The sequence below is a fragment of the Notechis scutatus genome, chromosome 5, assembly GCF_049901735.1.
Source record: "Notechis scutatus isolate UNSWTSFEM ecotype Mainland chromosome 5, rNotScu1.2, whole genome shotgun sequence".
Classification (NCBI taxonomy): domain Eukaryota; kingdom Metazoa; phylum Chordata; class Lepidosauria; order Squamata; family Elapidae; genus Notechis; species Notechis scutatus.
In genome coordinates this window covers 104,574,027-104,601,416 of record NC_142013.1, presented here as the reverse complement: position 1 = coordinate 104,601,416, position 27,390 = coordinate 104,574,027, and the positions used below count along the sequence as shown (strand labels likewise).

The 27,390-nt window shown below is 37.9% G+C and overlaps 1 protein-coding gene across 3 annotated transcripts in view; it reads right to left on the bottom strand.

Moving 5' to 3' along the window:
- Positions 1 to 3,923: 3,923 nt before the first annotated feature.
- Positions 3,924 to 27,390, bottom strand: part of DACH1 (dachshund family transcription factor 1) — a 353,275-nt gene continuing 329,808 nt past the window's right edge. For all 3 annotated transcript variants that reach the window (XM_087967432.1, XM_087967433.1, XM_087967434.1), the window contains 4 exons: positions 26,835 to 26,982; positions 25,452 to 25,595; positions 24,484 to 24,552; positions 3,924 to 4,612 (listed from right to left, as the gene is read on the bottom strand). In XM_087967432.1, the coding sequence (XP_087823558.1) occupies positions 4,575 to 4,612; positions 24,484 to 24,552; positions 25,452 to 25,595; positions 26,835 to 26,982 (399 nt within the window). In that variant the 3' untranslated portion in view covers positions 3,924 to 4,574. The remainder of the gene's footprint in view (positions 4,613 to 24,483; positions 24,553 to 25,451; positions 25,596 to 26,834; positions 26,983 to 27,390) is intronic.

Below are 27,390 nucleotides of genomic sequence, written 5' to 3'. Positions count from 1 at the left end.
GGAAATGAATTATTTGATTTCTTAGCTTAGAAATAAGTCTGATATGAAAATAAGAATGGTTACAATTTCTCAATGATGCATAATAGGGAATAAATCAATAAAATAGGGCAACATTGGGTCTTTGTATGCACAACCTGTAGTTATCTGTGAGTTGCCGATGAAAATAAAGGAAAATTGGAAATATATGGCATGGTGCCATGGCCTTCTGTATTTATCTCTATGGTAAATTTTGCTAGCAGAACACTGCAGCATTGTGACTAATGAAAGAAATTCATTTAATCTTGTTTGTAGTTACACAAAAGATTAAAGAGCAAGCATGTTAATTGTATACTCTACTACCTTTTCCCATTTCAAAAAATAAAGCACAAAATATTTGTGATAGACATGGTAACTGGGTAAGATATCCAACTCAGCATATAATTACTTTATTGTCATCAATTGTCTCTTATGGGACTAGAATATCCACATTCACCAATATTCACAAGAGCTACGGGGGTGCAGTGGTTAGAATGCAGTACTGCAGGCTACTTCTGCTGATTGCTGGCTGACTACAATTTGGCAGTTCGAATCTCACCAGGCTTAAGTTTGACTCAGCCTTCCATCCTTCCAAGATCAGTAAAATGAGGACTCAGATTGTTGAGGATAATATGCTGATTCTGTAAACCTCTTAAAGAGGGGTGTAAAAGCACTGTGAAGCAGTTTATAAGTCAAAGTGCTATTATTATACAGTGATACCTTGGTATTCAACTTTGAACTCACTGAATTTGGTACTGAATGGATTTTGATGTGAAAAATTTGTCTCGGTACTCAAAGTTTGTTTGGTACTCAATGCATAAGCTAGAACTTGTTGGTGTTGGCTACCTTATGGCTCACTACATTATTCCTTATGGGAAATATTTGTTTGGTACTTATCATTTTTATTATTCATGGTGCCTCCTGGAACCAATTAACCCTGAATACCAGGAAACCAGTCTACTATTTTAGTTACTTGTTTATATGAATGCTATAAGCCGATAAGCCATCAATTATAGGTGCGAAAGTGAACACTGTCATAAATGTGTTTGTCAGAGAATTGGTGCAACCACGTTTTACTGATTTATTTATTTATTTTTTAAAAAACCCTATGCTTTGAAAGTGAATATATATATATATATATATATATATATATATATATATATATATATATATATATATATATATATATATATATATATTCAGCTTTGTTCGGTTATTTTCCCACGTCATTATAGTTGTGCTTTTAAAGTTGTAGCAACGTTTTGGCAGAATCTCATCTGCCATCATCATATATATATATATAAACAAACAAGATTCATCTACCGAGCCTGTATTTTGATCCTGAAATTAAAATTCAGGAGCAGTGAGGCTATGCAGTAAGATGTTAAAAATTTCTAAACATCTTGCTAGAAGTGAGAAGGCAGGAAGTGACTTTACAGCAAGAAGTCTCCAAACTGTTGTAGTTATGGAAATAGCATGTTTTCTTCCATCAGTGTGTTCACTTTACATTATTCAGCACAAAGCTTTGTAAAATAAGAATCCTGGGAATATCACAATATAAAGGGGGAAAAGGTACAAATAACAGCTTCATAAACCAAGAAATGAACATAAATAAATCATGCAGATGGGCCAGTTTGCTTAGCTGGCAAGAAACAAAATATAGAAAATCTGCTTGTTAAACAATAACCACAGAATGTGCTTTTATGATGTTTTTTTCTTCTTCCTTTCTTCACCACAGTAATTCATATTAGAGAGCTAGAAAGCGGTTGCATGTTAAATGAAATCATTTCAGCTTTGTTCTGCTCGTATTACAAACAGCTGACTTATGTTGTTTTAAGATGCCTCCCATTAGAAAGCAAATATCCCTCCAACGTTACACATCTCACCAAATTTAATAAATATGAACTGTAAATAAAGTCACAGGCAAATTTCAGACAGTTTTATTAGCAGATTGTTGAAAAGGAGGAGGAGAAAAAAAAAAGAGAGGAAAATACAATAGAAGGAAACGTGGTTCTGACCATGAAACCAGGCTCAGATTAACTAGACTACGATAGAAAAATTATCCAATTCTTGCAATATGATGTAAAAACAGATTTTTTTTTGTACAGATTTTGTACAACAAAATTCATAATAACTTTTTTTCTCATTTTTAGAAAACTTTAAATATATAGATAAAAATAGACAATTTTCATAGGTCCTACATGAAGATGAGAATGTTCTGTTCCAAAGGGTTGCATAGAACGCAGAAAAGGTGATTATAATATAGAACAACTAGAACATTTAATATCTTTAAGAATACAAAAAGCATTTAAACAATAACATGAACACAACATTTCTTCATATTCTAGGCAAAAGGAAAAATAAAGAAGAAAAGTCTTGGGTAACTAAAGGCAGAAGGAACCCAAATTCATCTTTTACGGTAGCATTTCATGAACTGTAATATTTACATGTGGTTTAACAAGATATACGTCTTCTCTTCATTTAGCATTTCCATTGACTTATGTACCAAAGCAAACAATGATTAATACCCATGGCATCTTGAAAGAATACACTGTAAAAATGATCACACCGACTCATGGATGGGTTTTGTTTTTTTGTTTTTTGCCAGGATGAGAGGAGTGAGAGATACTTGGAACCACTGTTTTGTCAGTGAAGTGAATAACCAAAATCCTCTGGTATAGAACTAGCCATTTGCCACAAAAGTCCATAAAATGATAATTGTTAACCCTTTAAAGACTGCACAACTTTCTTTCAAAAGAAAATATTATTTCAGATTTTCTTAACTAGTTACGATTTAAAAAGAACAAAGGCTTTATTTTGTGTTTTCAATGATAGTTTTTAAGATGTAAAATGAAGGTGTGGTCTTGATGCATGCCAAAACAAACAAAAATTTAGGTTGAAAATTTGCCTTACCAACAGATTCTAAATTTTGACATACTGTAAGGTCATCCAAACGAATCAATGCTTAACGTTCTCAATTATGAATTCCATAAAAAGGTGTTTTCTAAACTTAAGAGATCCAGAAAAGCCTGGACATCCTTCTCAGTGGTCTTTAAAGGGGTAATGTGGAGAAGTTGGCCGAGCCCAAGAAGAAAATTGAAGATGTACAAAACACTCAGTTTCAACTCGCTTCCAGTTATGAGCACAAAGTGAAAAAACAGGAGACTGTTTTTATAAAGACAATAAAAATAACACAGAACCGTCTACAGTGGTGGGTTGAAAAGACAAAAGACTGAAGATCATCACTTAGCTCTACGTGGTATTGGACTGATACATCAAATGTCTTTACAACCTTGGGGACAATTTTTTTTTCTCCCCCAGCAAGGTTGAAGTAATATGACATTAATATAGAAAAATATTTCTGGGGAGTTGACTTGATTTGGGGCCACAATCCACTCTGAAAAGTGCCCCTTTTTCAGCATATACATACAAAGGTGGTCATCCCTCCCAGACAATTAAGATTCCCTTCATTAACACTGTGACTTCAAGACAAATATTTACATGCCTGCATGCGTTTAAAATTAGAAAGATGGTGTTTGGACCAACAGGGTGACAAAACATATTCTCTAAAATTGTTGTTTTCCTAAAATCTAGTATACTACTGCATACATAATATTTTCTGTGAGTGGTTTTTGTGGTTATATACTGTACACCTGAACAGTTTCAGAAATGAGGAACAACTTGTCATCCCTCTTATACTGACAGTTTAGCATGAGAAATTATAAGCATTCTTCTTCTTCTTCTTCTTCTTCTTCTTCTTCTTCTTCTTCTTCTTCTTCTTCTTCTTCTTCTTCTTCTTCTTCTTCTTCTTCTTCTTCTTCTTCTTCTTCTTCTTCTTCTTCTTCTTCTTCTTCTTCTTCTTCTTCTTCTTCTTCTTCTTCTTCTTCTTCTTCTTCTTCTTCTTCTTGCGATTAATGCAAATCGTACATGTGACGTTGTTTAACCTCTGTACTTCTTTTGAGATAAAACTGGTTTAAGTTCTATAAAGTACACCTTGCTCTCTTGAAGAGGCTGTGTGGAAAAAAAAAATCCATTTCCCAGAATTTGAAAAAAAGAAAATGGTATATAACATGTTGTTTGTGTATTCTTAACCTCAGTTTTTTTTTGTGTGTGTGTGTTTTGTTTAGGAATATTCTGATGCCCATTTGAGGAATATTCATTCTTCTCTAACATCTTGCTGGTTTGGCATAAGAGTGCTTAAGATGAAAAGTGGAAGATTTCCTTGATGTGCCTAAAAGATTCAGAAGAGAATATAGTTCTTATTCCATTGAAATGGGAATATATAGTTCTGCTCTGGAGTCTCAGTACAGATTTCCTGGTAGCTACTAGAATGCTACACAAATTCGTAGAAATATCTTCTGTAACACAGGATGGAGCTTGGACAATGCAATGAGGATGCTCCCAACCAACGCTTAAAATCTCTGCACATGGCTATGTGAAGTGATAAAAGTTTTCTGCAAAGCACCTTCCACTTTTTTTTTGCAGAATTTCTGAAACACTGGATGTTTTACTGCAGAGTCCTCCGGACTGGTAACACACATTGTTCCGACTGGACAAACTCAGTACATAACAGTAGTTTTCAGATAAAGTCTTCCATCTGAAACAGGCACAAGAAAGACATTAGCAAACTCTTTCTCACAATAACATTCCCATAGTCTATTTCATCTTGAGAGAAGATGCATTTCTTATTTATTAAGAATGTTCACGTTACTTTAATTATTTGAACTTTAACTTCCCTGGATGGAAGACTACTCTGTACAAGGAGTCCTCACTTAATGGCCAGTCACTTAGGGACTGTTAGATGTTACCACAGGGCTTCCCAGAACTACTTGCGACCTGATTTAGAAGATTTAGAAGATTTACAATGGCCGCATTCTACAGTGGTCATGTGAACACACTTATACTACTTGGTAACCAATTCGTACTTACAACCATTTGCAGCATCTCAAGTCACATGACCAATTTTTTTTGGGTCAGTTTCTAGTGTTTACTTCTAGTACTGTCCGTTGGGGAAAAAATGATTCACTTAAATGACCACGATGTTCAGTTAACGACCGGAAAAAGTCAGGGAAACCTCATCTTTGGTAGAATGATTCTTCTTTGTACTGGTAGTCCTCAACTTATGACCACAACTGAGCCCAATTTTTTTGTTGCTAAGTGAGTTTCACCCTTTGTTGCCATATTTGTTAAGGGAATCATTGCAGCCATTATGTTACGAATACAGTTGTTGATATATGGTTTTTTAAAATTAGTTTTTCAAAATATAAAATGCTAAGAAAAATTTAAAGAGTAGTGGAAAACTAAGAAGAGTGGGAAGGAAAGAAAAGAAATATAGTGTAAAGCAGGGGTGTCAAACTCAAGGCCTGTGGGCCGGATCCATGCCATGGGGTGCTTAGATCTGGCCCATGGATCCAGAAACAGTGAGGGACAGGCCCATGGTGCCTCTGCCAATGAAAACAGAGCTCCATTTTCACTGGCAGGGGCAATGCGGGCTGGTCCCGCCGCTGTCAAAATGGAGCTCTATTTTCGCTGGCAGTTGTGGAAGGCTGTTGCAGTCGAAAACGGAGCTCAGGAGCCACCTGAGGGAAACGGAGTTTCAGGCCACCACAGGCGCCCCCCACATGAGTGATGTCGAGGTGGCCACACCCATCCTGGCCACACCCAACCTGGCTGCCTGAGGTCAAACACAATCCTGATGTGGCCCTCAATGAAATCGAGTTTGACACCCCAGTGTAAAGGGGGAAAAGGAAAGAAAAAGACACCAATTTCCAACTCTCTTTAGCACGTTTCAAGTTTAAGACTTGTGGACTTCATCACCCAGAATTCCTGAGCTAACATGACTGGAGGAGGAATTCTGGGAGTTGAAGTCCACAAGTCTTAAAGCTGTCAAGTTTGAAGACCTCCTGCTTTAGCACAATAGAAGATAACAACGTTACAACTGTAACTTTTTTGCTTTTACACAAGAGTATGTACAAGCCATTTCTATAACAATAAGTCTATCTAGTTAACAAAAACAAAAATCAAAGTTTCACAATTTTTTTTTCATTGCAAGCATAAATTCCAGAAGCAAGTTCAGAATAGAAACAAGGTTAGATATATTCTCTTCTTTGGATAAAAAGAATCCATTTTGACCATCTCTCCTTCTCTTTGCTGTGGGGAGTAATATATGCTTCTGTGAACCCATTAATCTTTATCATAATTTATATTAAGAAAATCCGCTACATACTAACATGGTCATTTAGTGAATCTGGGTTCCTCATTGACTTGGCTTGTCAGAAGATCACAAAATGGGATCCCAGGATTCCAGGACACTGCAATCATCATAAATATGAATCAGTGGCCAAGTGTCTCAATTTTGATCACATCATCATGGAGATGCTGCAGTGGTCGTAATTGTGAGAAAGTTCCACTGTAACTTCAAATAGTCACTAAACAAACTATTGTAAGCCGAGGACTCGCTTTTCTTGAATATCAGATTATTTTAAGCATACTGGCTGTCAGCCTTCAAGATTTCTTACCTTTGCTTTGCATCTTTTGGCTACCATAGTAATGAGGGAGGAGAAGGGGTGAAATAATTGGACTTTGAGGGTGTGGGAAATAGTCTGGAAGTTTTGAGAATAAACTGTATAAGTTGGGGGGAAAGTTTCTTGCTTATGCTTCTTTGCTGTGCTGTGCACAGGCACAACTCTTTATCAAAATAGGCCAACGTCAGCGGACAAATGCCTGCATCACCACCTGAAGATGTCCCACATGACATTTTATACAACTTTAATTGGATGGACAGTTTGAACTCTTGAGGGGGGGAACATTGCCATCACTTTGTATATGTGGTTTTCGCACGCAATTCCTCAGATTCAGAATTCCTTTGATGCTACCACTCGATTTCCAGTAAAAGATAAACTTTTTTTCTAATTAATGGAGTTTAAGTGTTTCTTTCTTGGATTTTGAATGGAGCACCACCTGACACTGGCTCTCTGCATTTTAATAAATGTTTCTCCTATACTTAACTTTGGTGCCTGATGCATTTACAATTTTTATCTTTTTTTCCCTTTAACCCTGAAAAAAAAAACTTTGTGAATTAAAAAAAAGTAGGATCTTTGAGAAAACCAATTAAAAATGCTGAAAATATTAGTCTGAATAAGAAGACAATTCAAACTACAGCAACAGAACTTAAGGTTGCAACTACTATGGTAGTCCCAAAGGTGCTTTTTCAAGAAGGAACTGGACTTTGTTTTTCCTTGAAGATATTTCACTTCTCACCCAAGAAGCTTCTTCAGCTCTGACTGAAGATTGTGATGCTTTTATAATGAGGAAAAACTTGAAATCTGTTCACCCAACACATTCCCAAAACCCATGTCAAAACTCATGTATAAATCACATGGCTTCCAATTCCATCCCAGTTTCTTTTAGCAGTAAAAAGAGTTGATTGGAGTCAGTGGGCATTTAAATCGAATGAGTTCAATGAAGAAAAGCCACTAAACATTCACACAGTAGACTAAAATATAAATATTTTTGGAGACTTTAAGAGAAGGGCACTTGATGTGTTCCTGGAAAGATAAATGCTAAATATACCAAAATAACTTTTTGATTGCAAGATCACATCTGTCCTACAACACCAGAGTGAGTAAAAAGCCTGCAGGGAAACAGGTGCTTCCCACCCCAAAAATAGTTCTTTGCCTCAAACACTTGGGATAGAATTCTTTCCTCTGAAAGTCTAATTTTATAAACCCACAGCTCTGATGGCATTGTGTTCATGTGATGACTCTATCTACTCCAGAATCTACTTCCAGAACACCACCGACCAGAGCAGCAAAGTTCTTTGCAGCTGCAGTCATCCCTGCTTCTTCAGACAGCAAAGAAGGGAGGATGCATATAGAAAATAAAGAAAGCTGTATTACACTTGCCCTTATTCCTGAATATTCTTTTTTTTCCCTTGATTTTTTTTCCTTGATCCCTGATTCACAGAAGCATGCCATCAAATTGAAAGGTCTCAAAACAGACCTGGGCATTTTACAGCCTATGGACCATATCTGGCCCTTTATATGTCCTTGCCCAGCCCATGTGAATTGCTTTTATTTTGAAGGCAATTGCTATTTTTTAAAAAAATTACATGTGTTCATGCAGCTCTGTTGGTTTGGCCCTCCACGAGATTTTAGTTTTTCGCGTGGATCTTGAGAAAATCAATTGACCATCCCTGCTTTAAAATTTGCCTACCATATTAACTTCCCCGCATTTTCTCACAGCTGAGTTCTGAGCTTTATTGATAGCATTTGAGGGTGGAGAGGAAGGCAGGGGTTTAAAGAATAAGGTCCTATTTTGTCCCAAAGGTGCTTTTTCAAGAGGCAACTGGACTTTCTGGTATTTCCTTGAAGATGTTTCACTTTTCATCCAAGAAGCTTCTTCGGCTCTGAAGTGAGCTGAAGAAGTGAGATGAGAAGTGAAACATCTTCAAAGAAAAAAACAGAAAGTCCAGTTGCCTCCTGAAAAAGCATCTTTGGGACAACCATGACCTGGATGACTGAGAATCTCCATAGACATTAACCTCTTATTTTGTTTTTGTTTTTAATTCAAACTACTAAGACCTACATGCCAAATGAACTAATAGGTCTAAAATACACTTTCAAGCTGATTTTCTAAGCGTAAGTATTGTATTTCTGCATTATTACACATTCAATGCAGCCAAAATATTGGCCTCGGTCAAATGTTTGTCATAAACGGAAGCAGAGGAAGCATCAGGAACAAACTGAAGATAGTGGTTGCAGTCTCATGAGCCAAAGGGATGGAGCTGCAAGGGCTGTCATTCTGACAATGTCACTGCTAGCACTTATGATGTTACCTAGTTCGGCGAATGAAAGGTCTGCAAGAAAACACAAACTGCAGTTGTCATTGGCCCCAATCCTTCTAGAAGTTATTTTGGTGGGCATCACAGGACATTTGGATGGCACTCTTTCATTCCTAATGAGGACCCAGATTGTTGGGGGCAATATGCGGACTGTAAACTATTTAGAGAGGGCTGTGAAGCACCGTGATATATCAGTGGTATATAAGTCTAATTGCTACTGCTAATCAATTTTTAAGTTAAAGGAAGGCATTTCCTCTCAGTTGGGAAGGTTATTGAAAGTAGCAGCTATTTTGTTTCCTCTTATTTATTTTTTTTTTTTGCAGGCATCTAATGCTATTTGCCATCTTTCATTTAACAGCTGTACAAGAAAGCTCCTAAGCACACAACCCCTTATATCCCGATGTTGATAAAAGCATCTGTGATCCAGAGCTCAAGAGTGTTTAGCTTATAGAACTGCTGGGTTTATTTGTTTTAATAAGGCAGGGTGAATGTGAATCGCCATGTAATCCTAACCTCCCATTCAACGCAGCATTTTAATAATTGAAGGAAAAGGAACCAGAACAATGAAACGAGACAAAGGCAAACAAATGGAAAATGATTCATGCAATTTTTTTTTTTTGACAAAAAATATATATCAGGAAATCCAAATAAAAGGAACATCTTGCAACAGATGGAATACAAACTCAAACTCTTTGGTAAGCCCTTACGAAAATACTACAATGGGGGTAACTAATTAAGATTAGAACCAATTTCTGCCTCCCCTCCATAGATCTCATTAAAGATGCAAATAAAGGAGTGCTTGTTTACTGCAGATCCAAAACAATGCTGATGTATTGAAAAATTTAAGTTCTTATCAAGATAAAGCTGAAGCATGTTTAAAATTATTAAAATGGATGAGATTATAACAGGAAAGTAATTTCTAAATGAAAGTCATCTTATCAGCTGCCAAGTCTTTTTTCCAGCATTTTAACTCTAGAAGTATACCTATCCATAGCTTACAGGAAAGCCCTATGTGAAATCTATCTGTGTATACATCCCATCCCATGGGCACACATGTTCTGTTCTGTTCTACTCGACTCTACTCTACTCTACTCTACTCTACTCTACTCTACTCTACTCTACTCTACTCTACTCTACTCTACTCTACTCTACTCTTACCTGCTTGTAAATATTTCAATAAAGAATGGTATTTTAGAACCTAAGGAATCCACAGTGAGACTTTTTTGCTTCTGGAGAAAACTTAATGCAGAGAACTCCTCCAAGCATTGAATGCCTGGGAATAAAAGATCACACTAAGATTGATAACACTTGATCACACTTGAGGTGCAGTCCAGATTCAAACTATTGGTCCCAGCTAAGAAAATATTTGCCTGGGGTTTACTGAATAAATGCATAGGACTCAGTCCAGAGAGGGGGGAGGAATAGAGTAATATTTAAGCCCAATTGAAATCAAACAGAAAATTAATGATGGATACCATATGTGATAGATGATAAATGACAGATGATAGACAGATGATAGATAGAGATAGATAGATAGATAGATAGATAGATAGATAGATAGATAGATAGATAGATAGATAGATAGATAGATAGATAGATAGATAGATAGATAGATAGATAGATAGATAGATAGATAGATAGATAGATAGATAGATAGATAGATAGACAGACAGATAGATGAGAGAGAGAGAGTAAGTCTTTCTTCTGAGATCATTGTGTCACACCTAATACTAGTTTTTCCAAGTGATAATTATTTAGGGATTCAGGATTTCCCCCCCCTCATTTGTTCAGCCCCAAAATCTCCAATCACCCCAAGTGATTGTGCATTGCAAAAGGATATTAATCAACGTGAGCAACCATGCTTTAAGATGCCTCTTGCAGCTTCAAAAACAACAACTATAAACATGTATATAGAACAGAGCATCATACATAAATATCACCCAATTAAGATCAAGTGTATCTCTGCCTATTACTGTGGTACAATGGAACACAGCAAATGAAGGTGGTGACTATGGTTACTATCTGAAGGGCTTTCCATGTCCATCATCAGAATTTATAACACGACTGGAATTAACTTATGTCATTACACAGCTTTCCATTTATTTATTACATCTGCAAGTCTAGAAAAAATATGTCTGCTGTGTAATGAGGGGAGGCAGACAAAGAATTCAGCTGCAAGCAGAGAAATGAGTTGGGGTTAGGGCTATTGCTTTCAGTTTGAGACACACCAAGTTTCTCCTAATAAATGGGACAAGTTTACTGCTTCTCAAGACTCAAGGAAGCGTGTGATGAAAGGGAGAAATCCCTCCCTCCGTTGAATTGGAAGAGAGCTTTCCAAAACATCCCTGCCAGGGTTCTAGCAAACACACCCAATGGAATCAAAACTCCAAGGCAGGCATATTCCTCAAAGCTTAGATTTATTAGGCATGTAATATTGGCACATCTGGGGAAAACCTGACTCTGAGGGAACTGAGGTTTCCCCCACCCAAATAACCCAGGTCACATATCCATCACATGGTCCAACCAGGTCACAGCCACCATCCCAGCTGGCTTTGTTTTACGCCTCTCCAATATCCTTGGAGAACATCCTTGGCTCCCATGGGAAAGAATGTTGTTTTGGCTACACATCTCTCAGCTATCTCCCCCCTCCCATTCCCACAGCTCCAACCGGCCAGCCTGTGGTAGCCCTGAAGATGCTCCCAAAATGGCTCTAGCTTAAAAAAAAATGGATTCAGGGCTCACAATCCCTTTTTAAAACGATTTTGCATTTGTGTAGTCATGGGTGTTTGTACGTAAGCAAACTCTCTGATGAAGAGGGTGATGGATGATAATGATAACGACAATTAGGCCAGCAGAGGGAACAAAATATTTTCTGAAGAAGGAATTTCTTCTCCATAAGGCAGATGGGACTCAATGACCTGTCTCACATTTTCACGGTATTGTTGTGCTAAGAGTTGGATGGAAATTACCTCCCTTTTTATGAACTGTTCATGATTTTACTCTCGAATGTTGAAGAAGGTCAAAAGAGTTGATCGATCAAAGGAATGAACACCTTCTTTTGACAGAGTAGAAAACAGAGGTGATATTCAGCAGGTTCTGACCAGTTCTGGAGAACTGGTAGCGGAAATTTTGAGTAATTCGGAGAACCGGCAAATACCACCTCTGACTGGCTCTGCCCCCATCTATTCTCTGCCTCCTGAGTCCCAGATGATCAGCTGGGTCTTCTTTTGTTGCCCTGCACAGGATAATGGAGCTGGAAAGCAGGTTAGTGGGGTGGGGAGGGAATGGGATTTTGCAGTAACCTTCCCTGGAGTGTGGTGGGAATGGAGATTTTACAGTATCCTTCTCCTGTCATGCCCACCAAGCCATGCCCGTGAAGCCATGCCACACTCACCAAGCCATGCCCACAGAACCAGTAGTAAAAAAAAAATTGAATCCCACCCCTGGTAGAAAAATGTCCAAGGACAATCATTAGGGTTAGGAAAGGAGAAGGGCTGGCTTAATCACCTCATGAAAAAACAACAATCAGGAAATCCTTTTCCTAATACTGTCTGCTATTTTGTAGTATACATTTGGAATTCCTAAATAAATACATACTATTCTTGCAGTGTTCCATGAAAAAGTTTAGCAATTTCATTTTGCTTCAATCAGCATCTTTATTTTACCACTTGTACCATAGAGTCTGTAATGAAAGCATTGCCTGATCTACAGATGAAAGGATACACCAGAAAAGGGGAAAGAATAAATTAATGGTAATCTATGTTTTGTGGTATTCAAACTAAGCCTGAATACCTCAAAGCCTTCGCTGCATTTTACATTACTGCAAAGCGATATAGCAACAAATACATTTTTCTCAAGTCATTTTTTTCCTGTGATTTTGTTAACTTGTTTTGTTTGCTGTTCGTCATAAAGGAAATCTGTCAAAACAGCAAACAAAAAAGTAAAATAACTGTCTTAATTTTAAGTATATAATTATATACATTTTCAGTATTTGGGCATATTTTGTTTTGAATGCAAGTTTCTACTTTAACATATGCTAGCAATTACTCCAGACTGTTTTTCAAAGCTCTTCAAAAGTAAGAACATAATAGGAAAAATGTCTCTTTTATAAATATTAGCTGAAACATTGTGTGTGTTTTTTTTCCAGTAAGCAAAAAGATTCCATTGATATATTGCCATTCTATCAGCATGTTTTCCCTCTGTAAACACAACAGGCAAACTCGGGAAGATGGAAGACTTGGGCTAGCAATTGAAGCTCATTGTGGCCATGGTGGCACAGTGGTTAGAGTGCAGTACTGCAGGCTACTTCTGCTGCCTGCTGGCTGCCTGCAATTTAGTGGTTCAATTCTCACCAGGCTCAAGGTTGACTCAGCCTTCCATTCTCCAAGGTTGGTAAAATGAGAACCCAGATTGTTTGGGGTAATATGCTGGCTCTGTAAACTGCTTAGAGAGGGCTATAAAGCACTGTGAAGTGGTATTTAAGTCTAAGTGCTATTCCTATTGTGTATAGGAATGAATGTAAGGGAATAGAAGCATTAAAAGCAGAAAATACTGTCTGAGAAATGAAAGGAATGCAAAAATGGTTCAAAAGTTTTAGCAATAAACATTTTTGAGTTGGCCAACATTGTGATCTAATTTTATACCCACTTAAAAGTAAATTCCATTGAGTTTGGTTTCCTTCTCTTCCACCTAAGTATCAGTTAAAATTACAACTTAGCTTTTAATTCTTGTCAGATGCATGAAAAAATGGTGTTTTGCTAGCCATACTCTATAAAAGTAATTGGTAGCCTTGGGACCAATTTTAATAATTTGCAATATTCTTTTCCACATCATCTGTTCATACAGAATTTCTATCTCTGTTAGATGATGTTTTGACATGGGCCAAGATTCAGTTGTGGGATCTGATGCCTGGAATTTCACTCATTCTTCCTAGGTTATTCTGATTTCAACTACATGCAACAGAGATACAACATTATATTCCTGAATAACTAAGGTAGTCCTCAACTTATGACAACAATATAGCCCAAAATTTCAGTTGATAAGCGAGACATTTGTTATGTGAGTTTTGCTCCATTTTATGACCTTTCCTGTCACAGTTATTAAGGGAACCATTGCAGTTCTTAAGTTATTAACATGGTTGTTAAGTAAATCTGACTTTCCCTTGTCTTTGCTTGTTGGAAGGTAACAAAATATAATCACATGATCCTTGGGACATTGCCAATGTCATAAATTTGAGTCAGTTACCAAGCATCCAAATTTTGATCATGCAACCATGACGATGCTGCGATAGTCATAAGTGTGAAAAATGATCATATGTCATCTTTTCAGTACTGTTGTAACTTTGAATGGGTCACTAAATGAACTGTTGTAACTTGAGGACTACTGGTATACCTTAGGATACATATTTAGCATGTTCTTACCTTCCGTATTTACAAGCAAACCTAACCTTCTTTTGTATCAATGGCCCCTGAAAATTATTTAACGTGAAACATAAGAATCGGATGGATAAATTAGATAAATTAGCTTGATCCACTTCTCAAATTATACTGATCCCCCCCCCAAAGAAACTGGTAATTGTGTGGCTGTGAGAAGTACGTGCAGAATAGCTGTAGTATAACAACAACAACAAAAATCCTTTTGAAGGCAATTCCATGGGCCGATTTCTAATTACTTTCTAAGTGGCACTTTTCCAAAGTGTTTTTACTCAGCTCCTATTTTTAAGCTACACACCAGAGGGGTATTTTCTTCTAAAACACATTCTCCAGTGCCCTTCTCCTCATTAGGGAGTTTTCAAATTTTCAAAGGATTTACACCAATAACAGGGAGAGTGCATTTGCATTGTGTCCCTCGACTGAATAAATTTGTCTTCATTGTCCTATCAAACCGCAACCGCGTGCAGATTTCAAGTACATGTTTGATTGTTCTAACCGTGTTGCACTTATCCTTGAAAAATGAATCTCTCATTCATAAATCTTATTATGTACCATGTTAAATTCTGTAAAGCAGCAATCTTGCATTGTAACCCTCTTTTTGCATTCTTCCATTATAATCTGCTCCAATATTAACTACTTGATGCCAAGTTGATCCCCTCCTTAAGTAATAGCCTTAACCTTTGCTTCTGAAAGACTAATCACTGTCCTTTTAGATCCATAACTTTTATAGAAATTGCTTTCTGCAAAGCACTTTATCACGTTTCATCTCCTAATGCTTGCCTATTCTGATTTTAACCTGACAGTTTCAATATTAATTTTCTATTTCTCCTTTTGAATTCCCTTCAGTTGAAGATCTTGTTCTTCTTCTTATTATCATCTAAAATGAAGGCTTTTACTTCATTTGATTATGGCCTATCCTTGCAGTGATGAAGTTTAATCTTGTTTATTCAATTTTACTCTAATAATATACCTTTAGCAGGTTTTGCTTCACTGTTCGTAATTCATTTTCCACCGTCTTCTGCCCCTCTTTTGCAAATCAGCCAAGCTAGGTTTCTTGTAGCTGTGTCACGACATTCACCAAAATAATTGAGTTTATTTTAAAGAGGTTAAATGAAAACATGGTAGCTTAGGAAAATTAAACCTGTAGTTTTTGACAAATCAAATAAACTTCTGGAAAACATGGATGAGAAATTTTAGATTGTCACTAAAGCATGATAATACTTCATTGTTTTCGATGCAGCTGTCAACTCAAAATGTATAAAAATGCCTTTCTGCCCTCTAAGGTTGTGAGGCAAGAAAAAGGTGTTTCCCTTAAAAATTAAAACCAAATGCCCTTCAATGATAACCACATCTAAAACCTACCAACTTGTGCAACTTTTATTTTAATGAAAATGAGAAGTTCATTAAAGAAGATAAATATTTCATTAGATGTTAAATAAAACAAAGAGATATTTTTGGCTTCTCTCAGCACAAAATTCCTTTGAAAGATTAATTAATACATGCAAATTATGCAAATTAGACCCATGCAAATATTTTATGAAGACAATTAAGGGAACCATTAATTACAGCTTTTTTTTTTGCTTCAGTGAGATTCATTCATTTAATTTTAATTTCACTTTAACTGTTCTGATGTATAATCTTGCAGCTCCAAACTTTTATATTTCCTGGGAGCTCAGTTTAACTTGTATACTTCATCAAGTGAGCAACATCTACGTTCTGAAAAGAGAGTTTCAATCGCGATCAAGGGAAAAATATGGTCACCCTCCACTTTGAGAAAATGGGAAACAGGAAAAAAAAAAAAACATCCCAGCTCCTACTTGGACAAGGTTCAGTTGCTGAAAAAGCAATTAATTTGCTTTGGCTGTGCTAATATAGGGGAATTAGAAAGTGTGACACAAGACAAATAGAAATAATTACTTCTCCAAAATGATGTTCTCATTAATATGGTTTGAACAGTAGGAAAACACACGCACACACATACAGGATTCTGGCAGGACTGTATGCTGTCCCCAGCTACAGGAATCGGGATAATGCAATACAGCTTTTTTTGAACTTTAAGAAAAAAATAAAAACAAAAGGGACTTAAAACAACAACAAAAACCTTCTGCAGATACTTCATTTTGTTTTTAATTTGGGACATTTAATTTGGGATGTTCACAACCGATTCAACCTTCCGTTCTGAATTCTCTCGGATTTCTACTAAAGACTTTATCACTCGAAAGACATAATATGTATATAATTCAATGACCATTCAAAACCAATCATATTGATCGTGGTGTCAAATCTGTTAAATAAGTGTGCAGATGATCGAGTCCTTTGGCTTTAGAACACAGTGTCTCTTTGTCACATGCATCACACCTACACAGGTGTACACCAGGTATATTTACATTTCAGCTTTGTTTATTTGAAACCAGATTTTACGGCGTGCAGAAGGGCATGATATGTAAGGTGCTTATGTGGTTGCTTAAGCTGCAGTAGAAATAGCATTATCTTATCAAAAGTTTCCTTAATGTTCTCTTTTATACTTGAGAACATTGAAGTTTTCTATTTACTGAAGCTTGAAACAAACAGATGGATATTCCAGGAAATAAAATTTTGGCTGCCTCATATATTAGCGATATATATCCAATCCTACCAGGCAAAGTACTTTTCTTTTAGCCGAATTGTGGAGTGGGGCACCTTGCACACATCATCAGGAGAGAAAACCACCAATCCTAAATTTTGGTTGTTGATGTTTTCTACACTGGAGGAGAAGAGGGCAATCCGGAACATCCTTAAGGGACTGTTTTTAACAACTCTTGTAAGCCTCATGAAAGGCAAAGATAAATGCTGCTATCCTGCTTTACAAGCTGACACGCATGTCTGCGAGTTGACAGACCCATTCCTTGTCATCTCAACAAACCATGAAAAGAAGCTGTTAAGAGAACACCTCCAATCCCACTCTTCCTGTAAGTGATCCTTATGTCTGATTTTGGTATTATTTACACAGGTTTTCATGCATATTTTCACACGCATGAAAATCTGCGTACAGTTCCTTTTGTATTCCCCCCCCCCAAATAGGCAGGGGTGGGCTTGCTGTGGGTTCGCTAAGATTCTGTGCAGTTCAGTGAACCCGCAAATCGCATCCCTGGCTGGCCCCGCCCATCCCACCCCTGCTCTTCCCTCCCAGGAGTCCCCACGCAGCTCATTTTGGATGCCAGGTAAATACAGGGCCCCACACGGAGGCTCAAGACAGAGGTGGTATTCAGCAGGTTCTGACCAGTTCTGGAGAACCGGTAATGGAAATTTTGAGTAGCTCAGAGAACTGGCAAATACCACCACCTCTGACTGGAGATTTTCCCCTGCCAAGCCCACCAAGCCACACCCTCAAAACAGGTAGTAGAACAACCCAGGCCTCCCAAAGTTCTGGAGCCCAGGGGAGGCTGTTTTCACCCTCCTGGAGGCTCAAGGAAACCCTCCAGAGCCCGGGGAGGGCAAAAACAGCCCCACTGCTATGGTGCAGGAGGCCAACTAGGCCATGGCCACCATGGCCATGCCCACCCAGCAAACGGGCAGAAAACCGGTTGCTGATATTTTTGAAGCGCACCTCTGCAAATAGGCACATTTTTGCACAGATTATCTTCTCCTATCTTCATTTCTGTATATAATTGGCCCTTGCTGATTAAAGACCTACAGTACATCACAACTTTGGGAAAAGTAGGAAAAGGAAAGATCATTTGTATTTCAATTTCAATTCAACATGAATTCACGAAGTTAGGGTTATGGTTAGGGTGATTATGAGCTTCAGATATAGCATTGGTCGAGTGGCAGAAATAGTTTCTGTGACACACATGGAAAAACAGGCAAAGCCTGGATCGCACTATTGTGGTTGCTATCCTTACATTTTTGACCATACTCTGTAGACACCCTTGTTGGCCATAAAATTGAAAGAGATGGACTACAAGGTTAAGGGAGTTGTTTACATAGAAAGGTTTATGGCTTTAATATCAGAAGAAGAAATGATAAGACAATGGCAGGATATTGCTACAAGCCCAGAAATACTTATGGTGCTTTTGCATAATATATTTGGGAAGGCAAACACTCTGCAAATCCTTTGAATAAATATAATACATGGTTTTGTCTGAAAACAGGAGCCTGCGTGCTGCAGTGGTTACAATGCAGTATTGCTGGCTAACTCTGCCCATAGTCAGGAGTTCGATTCTGACCGGCTCAAGGTTGACTCAACCTTTCATCCTTCTGAGGCCAATAAAAAGAGGACCCAGATTTTGGGGGACAATATGCTGACTCTGTAAACCACTTAGAGGGGGCTGCAAAGCATTATAAAGCAGTATATAATCCTAAGTGCTATTGCTATTGCTAAAATAATAAAAAAGCCACCAGATTACATTTCTGTTTTGTTTTCCTTTTGAAATACGTTTCACTGCCCCTCAATATCATTCTTGACTTTTACTCCAGCCTTACTAATCTCTTTGGACATCACTTGTCTTAATACAGTTGTAGAACACTTTATTCAAGAAGATTAATTATTTTTTTTCCCTGAGCAGGCCATGAGATCGTACATTTCTTTAAGGATTTAGTTTAAAGAACAAGATGCAGATGGCTCCTGGGGAAGAAAAACAAACTCATAAATATGTGAAGCTCTAAGAGAGACTCATTTTCTTTAAAAGAAGAAAAGTAACCCTGAAATGACTAAGTTAGTATGCTCCAACTGTACTACAAGCTTTGCTTTCTGTGATGATAAATAGAATAATGTCTAGTTCAAAGGTATAGCTAAAAGTGACCCATGAACACTATGAAACAATAGCCTATTTATAGGTAGGTTACTGCCAGCAATCAATACCACCTTTTGTTTGACTTAATCAAAAGTTGCCTTTAATTGATTAGCTAGAGCTGAAAAGCTGCCAAAATACCAAGAGTCCTGTGCCAAAAGACAGGGAATAAACTTATTATTGTTTCATTTCTGTGCATGGCCGCTATAATTCCACCGCTTATCCTTAGTGAAGGGAGGGGAAAGTGAAGTAGGAGGAAAGGACATAATGAATGTTTTCATACGGAATTTTTGCGGAATCAATTATGAAAGAAAACACACGTACACCCACCCACCACCCCGCGGGGGAGTGAGAGGTGTTTCAAGGCCACAAAATATAATTTGAGAATTTCTCATCTTTTCTAAAGCTGTTTAAAGAGCAAACAAAACAGGAGGATATTATCAGAGCCAAAATAAAGCAATGGCTGGGTGAATAAGCACAAAACGGTAGAAAACACTGCACATGTCTGGGTCAGTCACTGGGATTGCATCCATTCAGAGGTGCTCTTCAGATTTTAGTTATTGAGGTGGACTACCCTAGAAGTAGTAGAAACCTTTATTCATCTTTCTTTTGTTCCTATTCTGAGAACTTAAAGGGACATAATCTTCCAGTTTGTAGTTCACCACATTTATTTATTTAGAAAATTTATATTGCCACCTTTAAAATTTACATTGCACATGGCAAATCAAGGCGGTTTACATTGGTTTTTCTAACTTTTCTCACTACACTGCAAAATTCCATGATCCTCTGTGTCCTCATTACAGATTTAATTTCCTTTCACTTTGACTAGTTTGGAATGGGACTGAATTGATGGAGCCCTGCTTGAAGGATTTCGTCATTCATCTATTTTCTTTGCAAAATTACTGTGGGATGGTTGACCTTTCCATTAGCTGCCATTACAAAAGATATAGGAATTTGCCTGAAATGTCATATCTGTTGGGGAAAACAACAATGTATTATTCCAAGAACAACTATTGCTATTTTGCATTGGAAAGAGCTGTTACATTTTTGGTTTTAATCCCCTCTTGCATTGACATTGTTGGTTTTAAATCCCTCTTAGCCTGTTGGGACTTGGTTCTTCCACTGGACTAAAATATGAATTTGACATTTTCAGGTTTAAAACCTCAGTAGATGGCATACTAGTTGACTTGGCTGGACCATTATGAGCTGCGGTGGTGCAGCGGTTAGAGGGCAGCATTGCAGGTTACTTCTGCTGCCTGCCGGCTGCCTGCAATCTGGCAGTTCAAATCTCACCAGGCTCAAGGCTGACGCAGCCTTCCATCCTTCCAAAGTGAGTAAAATGAGGACCCAAAATGGTTGGGGGCAATATGCTGACTCTGCAAACCACTTAGAGAGGGCTGTAAAGCATGTAAAGTGGTATATAAGTCTAAGGGCTATTGCTATTGCTATAATACTAAGCAGGTCAGGATTTGATGTGAGATTAACAAAGGATAAACAGGACCAAAACAAAATACACTGGGACCCTGGAAGAAGTTTTACTGTTGTCAAAATCACCTGTGACAATTAAGGCATCAGGTATTGGGTTCAACATGAAGTTGAAAAAGATATCAAAGAATGCACAAATGGAATCCTCACCCAGACTTCAAAGTATCAATAAGAGAGGCAGCAAGACTCTCTTATTGATACCTTGTCATCAGTTAACAATAGCTTTTTGTAACTGATGATCCATATCCTATGTTCTTCAAGTTGCTATGCCAGAGTTGGGATTTTGACTTAACTATCTTCTCCTGAAATATCAATATTGAATCATCCAACTTCCTCACAATTCATCTTTACAGTTGAAGTGAAGGTAACTCTCTGAAATTTTATAGATTACAATCTACATAAAGTTTAGTTTTATTCTTTGAGTATTTTAAATGTGTGGATATTTTCTGCCCAGGAAGCACTGGAGCAAAAATACTTCAAATTTGTAAGCCACAATATTCTAAACCTTCTAAAAAATTTCAATACATATTATGCTTTTGACACCAAATCAACTTATTTGAGTAGTGTATTTTTACTCACTTAGAACTATCAGTTGATCTGAAAACGGCATTCAGCGCAAATTAATTTTAAGCAACCTACTTTTGAAAAAACCTTCTCAAGGCTGCTCTCAAAATTTATTCTGATGCAAAGACACCATAAGAAATTAAATGACTGATGATAAAAATATCCCTCACAATTAACAAAAATAAGAGTAGAGGTCAAGTTTTCCCCTGCCAAGTCATGTCCGAGTCTAGGGGGCAGTGCTCATTTCTGTTTCTTGGCTGAGAGAGGCAGCGTTGACCAAAGATATTTTCTGTGGTCATGTGGCTAGCATGGCTACATGCCAAAGGCACATGGAACACTGTTACCTTCCCCCCTACTTGCATTTGCATGCTTTCAAATTGCTAGGTGGGCAGGAACTGAGGCAGGGATGGTTGCTCACCCCATTGTGCAACGTTTGGGTCTCCAACCTGGGTTATCAGCTTTTCAGCTGACAAGCTCAGCATCTTTATCCTCTGAGTCATCACACCCCTCATAATATGACAAAATTGTAATGAAAGTAATTGTAAGAAACCATAACAAAAGTAGCCAATAGCAAAGTACCAAACCCAAATGTTACTAAAATATTTAATGCAGGAAGTACTCCAGACTGTTTCTTCTCCTATGAAACTTCTCCATTCTACTCATGAAATGCTCTTCCTTCACTTTGACAAGCTTTCCTAACACACTCAATTTTTCAGAATCAAAAGATTAATGACTGTAAGTAGACAGCTGTCCTATCACCTTCTGATTTATATACAGCCAAGAGGAATAACATTTATGTTTCATTACCTCCATAGTGAATATATTTATGACAAACAGTACATGTAAGCTGTTTAACCTCCTAGATGATCATCATCTTGCTCATGTCAAAAGAGAAGGAGGAAGAAATTTGGTGGTCTCGTTATGCAATCGGCAAACTCTCTGGACACCACAAATTTCTCTGATGCACAATAAGTTTAGTTTAGTTTACGTTATTGTCATTGCACCTCATACAACAAAATCAAACACCTTCAGTGCACATCATGACCATGAAAATAAACACAAACACATCCTTCACACTCCACACATTGAATTGAAAACCCCTGACACTGCACCAATACTGCACTATACAGTAGAATTCAACAGAGCTACTGCCCTAGGATAGAAGCTGTCTTTCAACCTATTTGTCCTTGTTTTTATTATTGTGTACCGTCTGCCAGATGGTAATAGTTTGGGGGGAAAAGGGGAGTGCCCAGGATGAGATGGATCTTTGAGATTGTTTTGAACTTTCTTAAGGCAGCGGGAGCTATAAAGCTCTTCCAAAGAGGAGAGAGGGCAATCCATGGTCCTCTGGGCAATGATGTTAATTCTGGAGTGCTGTCCTATCTGCCACTGTGCAATTGGCAAACCATACAGAAGTGCAGTAAGTTAAAATACTGTCTATGGTGCAGTGGTAGAAGATCACCAGCAGTTTTTCATTCAGTTGTTGTTTTCTGAGAAGTCTCAGGTAGTATAATTTCTGCTGGGCCCTTTTGAACAGGGCTGCAATGTGAGCACCCCAGGACAGGTCCTCTTTTGTGGTAACACCCAGAAACTTAAAACTGGCCACTTGCTCCACTTGGTCTCCATTGATAAGCAAGGGCTGGATGTCTGATTTGTTCTTTCTATAAGCTTCTTGGTCTTATTGGTGTTGAGGACCAAGTTAAGTTGCTTATTTCTTACTCCTATATCTCCTTTTCATCTAAGAAGCACAATTACATTCACTGTTCACTCTTGTTGCAACTAGAAGGTCTTGGATATCAGGTTTTGTCTCAATAAGTATTGGTAGATTAAAAACATCTTCATTGTATATCATTTAAGCGACTGACTCAAAATTCCAGAAGATAAGAAGATGACATAAACTTGGTCTGTGGAGCATATAGATAACTCTGGGTTGTATGAGTTCTCTGAGCTTGATTTTTTTCATTTGCAGTTGTTACCTTCAGATGTTACCTAAGTGAGCAATAAAAATCCAAGCTCAGAGAAGTTTTACAACTCAGTGAATTTGGATGTCTCCTTTTCTCCTCTTTCCATCCTGCCGCACGTATTTTGTCAGGGATGGGATGGCATAACTAATCTTAAAAACAGAGTTCACATTGTTTGGATGTTCCTACTTTCTCCTAGAATGGCAGGCAGGCAAAAATGTCTGCATGTGTATTCCAGAAATATATACCTGCTGGGTTTTTGATTAACAACAACATTAAAAAAAATATGAATTGGACAATCTGGCGGGCAAATTCAATGAAATTGAGATGCTGATAGGCAGAACGTTAAATTAAGTTAATCTCACTGGCTCAGAGCAAGGTGGTTTGTACAGAGCTAATATATTTGAAACAATGATGAGTCATCAAACCATCTACCACCTTTCTGGCTGGTGTCATTGAGATCACACCTGGCAAAATAATTCACGGCCAATTCCCCGATGTGTCTCCTGATGTGTGAAGAAGAGACAAACTATCTATTCCTTTTTATTAGTAGTATTATTAATGCATGTTTAATCATTGCATTGCTTATTATCTTCCTCAACATTTTCCTATGCTATCACAGCATAGGAACCACAATGCCTCACAAGAATTACAAACTAAGGTTTAATGCAAAAAGACAGTAAATGATACATTTACAGAGATTGACTTTAAAATGCAAATGAAAAGACAACTCTAGTTAATCATTATAGATTGTCTTTGAAGAATTTACCTTCCTTTAAATTGGAAAATAAATGCTTTGTGAGTTTGTGTCTCCCTGTTATTTATTATTCATATTAACATCCTCAGCCCAGGGATAAATAGGGCCAGTATAAATAATTTTTTTAGAATATATGAGCTACTTGTCCACTTTTTGCTTTCTCTATACTTATATATTAAAATATGAATAACTGTAATGATGATGAAATCTACTCAGGTGCAGGATAACAGTTAAGGAGTTAAATTCTGAGTGTTCTCATTTTTTTTGCTTGTTTCAAAAACTGGAAAATTATGAAGCATTCCAGTCTTGAAAATTGTCTAGTTAAGCCAAATTTGAAACTGAAAATGTGTGGCTCGCATTGTGGCTCGCAATGCATTTGTGTTTACCATGTTGAATGAAATTCTTCATCGTCCCATATTAATTGTTCTTCTAATTGCATTATATAATCTGAAATGACCTGCTAATTTAAAGAAAATCTATCACATGAAATGAATTTTCTTTTCTGGGAAAAAAAAAAAGGCCAGATGAAGCTGACCTTGAATGAACTTGTTTTGATGTGGCCCAGATGGCAGGTTGCATGCTTGAATAGCAGGCTAAAGTAGAGGAAAAAAAACTAATATACTGCGATCTAGATTTATGGCCTTTTGAAAATTCCTACCTTGTATTGTCCTCTCAGCATCTGTTCGGCCCCCGCTGCGGTCAGCTTCTATCTCCGGGGTCAGAGAATCTAAAAAGCACAGAAAGGTAGAGCTGACACATATTTCACTCGGATCTTAAAGGGCTCTTTTTACAACCTGTTACCACTTCTGAATCACCGTACAATCAACCTTTGCCTCCATGTTGAATGTTGAACAAAAATGGGGGCCAGCACCATAATTTTGTGACGAGCAAGATCGATGGGAAGGAATCATGAGAGCAGGGAGAGAGGGCGGACATGGCCAAGCTGATAATTTAATAAAACTCTAATTTTTTTTAGACTTCTTCCTTTTAACAGAATAACCCCCTGCTCAAGCGTGAAAACCCTATACCAGGGGTGTCAAACTCAAGGTCTGTAGGCTGGATCCAGCCCACGGGAGGCTTAGATCTAATCCACAGGCCCATTCTGAAAACAATGAAGGACTGGCCCGTAGTGCCTCTGCCAGCAAAAACAGAGCTTGGGAGGGAACACAGCCTCCCTGAGCTCTGTTTTCACTGGCAGAGGGCTGTAGGAGGCTGTTATGGCCAAAAATGGAACCCAGGTGGACCTCCCCAAGCTCCATTTTCATAGGCAGAGGGCTGCAGGAGGCTGTTGTGGCCAAAACGGAGCCTTGATGAGTGACATTGAGCTGGCCACTCCCCCTGGCCACCACCACCCCATTCCCCCAAGGTCAAACACAACCCTGATGCAGCCCTCAATGAAATCAAGTTTGACACCTCTGCTCTGTACCATTCATAAAAATGACCATCCAATTTCTTAAAAGCTTCCAGTTTTAGATGTAAACATCCAATCAGCAAGGGATAAAAAGTGTTATTTCCCCAAAGAGGCCTGTGGTTTGTTTTTTTTCCTTGCACTTAAAGCAGTTGTGATGCTTTCAATAAAACCATTTGATCCCAGCATCAGCCAGACGGAGAAGTTCACCATCTTACCATTTAGGACCCTGAGGTTATCGGTGGAAGCGGCTTGTTTTAGCGCTTGCTCCGCTTGTTCTCGCCGCTTTGTTTCAAATTCAAGCGCTTCCTGCAATTTCCTCTTCGCCTTCTTTTCCTTCTTTAATCTTTTCTGAATTATTGCTGTTATGTGTGTGTGTGTGTGGGGGAACAAAAAACAAAACAAAATCCATTCAAGTTCAACTACAAGACCTTGTCTCTAACATTTTATTTATTTATTTAGGCCCCGTGAGCATCGCTATGGCAACGTTTAGCGTGCTGTCTTTCCATTTATGCATCTGCAGTTTAAGCAGTGAGCAGAGATTAATTCCAAGGGCAGGTTTTGCAGGGCTCCATGTAAAAAATGAACCGCCACCTGGTTGATCTCTGCCACTTCCTAGTGGATACCCTAACATCAGGTCAAAGTTGGGATTGTGGAACTCAACGACTACACCCAGGTATCACAATCCCCTCCCGTATTTAAAAGCACTTTTAGAAAGGCAGATATGAAGGTTTGGAAAAAGAAAGAAACTGCCCCAAGAATATTAAGCATGAATAAACTTCAAAACTCTGCACATCCATAAAACAAAGAATCAACCCCTGCCAGTTTGTTCTCCAGATATCTCACAGACTGTTTTCAGTCAGAACCAAAGAAGCTTCTTGGATGAGATGTGAAATGTCTTCAAGGAAAAAAGAAGAAAGCCTAGTTGCCTTTTGAAAAAGTATCTTTGGGACAATCTGTTCTTTGCTACTTTCAGCCTCTTCCATTCCTCCCATAAAGTAAAAGCTGTGGTTGTTTATGGAGATTCTCATTCACCCAGATCATGGTTGTCCCAAAGATGCTTTTTCAGAAGGCAACTGGACTTTCTTTTTTCCTTGAAGATATTTCACTTCTCATCCAAGAAGCTTCTTCAGTTCTGACTGAATGGAATTTTTGGGTGTAGCTTCATTTCACAAACTGTGACATTCACAATGTTGCTCATTTATATACATTCATATCTTTTTAAACAACTCTCATATTTCTTTTAGTTGTTCATATAGTTGTGGTGGAAAGGAGACTGTGAAAAAGAGAATAATGGTGGTACAAAAAGGAGTAAGGAAACTCCTTGTTGTTGGGACTCATAATTGTTGAGAAATAGAGTCAAATAGCTTCTTGGAACTTTGCTCTCCAGTTACAACAGACATCCCCAGAGATATTAGGATCTCTTATCTGTTCTTGCTGGTATTCTTTCAATTCAGATACGAAAAATAACTTGACACCCCATCCAGTACTATCATCAATGCTCTTGAGTACAGAAACTATGCAAGAATTGTACCTTGATGGTTTGAGACAACTTGGAAAAACTAGGGTAATAGACAAGGCCATTATTTTCTTTTTCTTACCTCTGTTCTTCTGCTCTACTGCTAACTGTTTTTCAAGTGTTTCTCTCAGTTCTCGTTCCCTGAAGAGTTCCATTTTGAGCTCCGTCTTTTCAAGCTGCACTTGCTTCTCTTGAGCGCGTGCATTGTCTATGGCAACTTTCAAGAGCCCCTGATGGAAGAAAACGATGAACAATCAGCCTTTGAACTAGGAAACAATGGAATGGGACTTATATTATTTATGGACAATTTTCTCAGTCGCTTGTCACTCTCTCATAGTCTTGAAGATGCGTAGAAGACCTTTGCTTTTGTCAACTATAAAATAATCGAAAGAGAAAGAGTTAGAGCCAGTCCAAACGAACTATCCTTGCCTAAATTAACTGCAGGGTTAATCATGACTTCATGATGGTTTCAATGGGACTTAAGTTTGATGAACTTGATCAAGTCTTGAAAGGAAAAGGATAAGTGACATTCTAGAAGTCTTTATGTGCACTGCAATTCTCATGTGTAGATGAACCTGTTTGATTGAATTATGGATGAATTCAGCTCAGGTTTACTGCTCCGCATCTATAAAATAAAG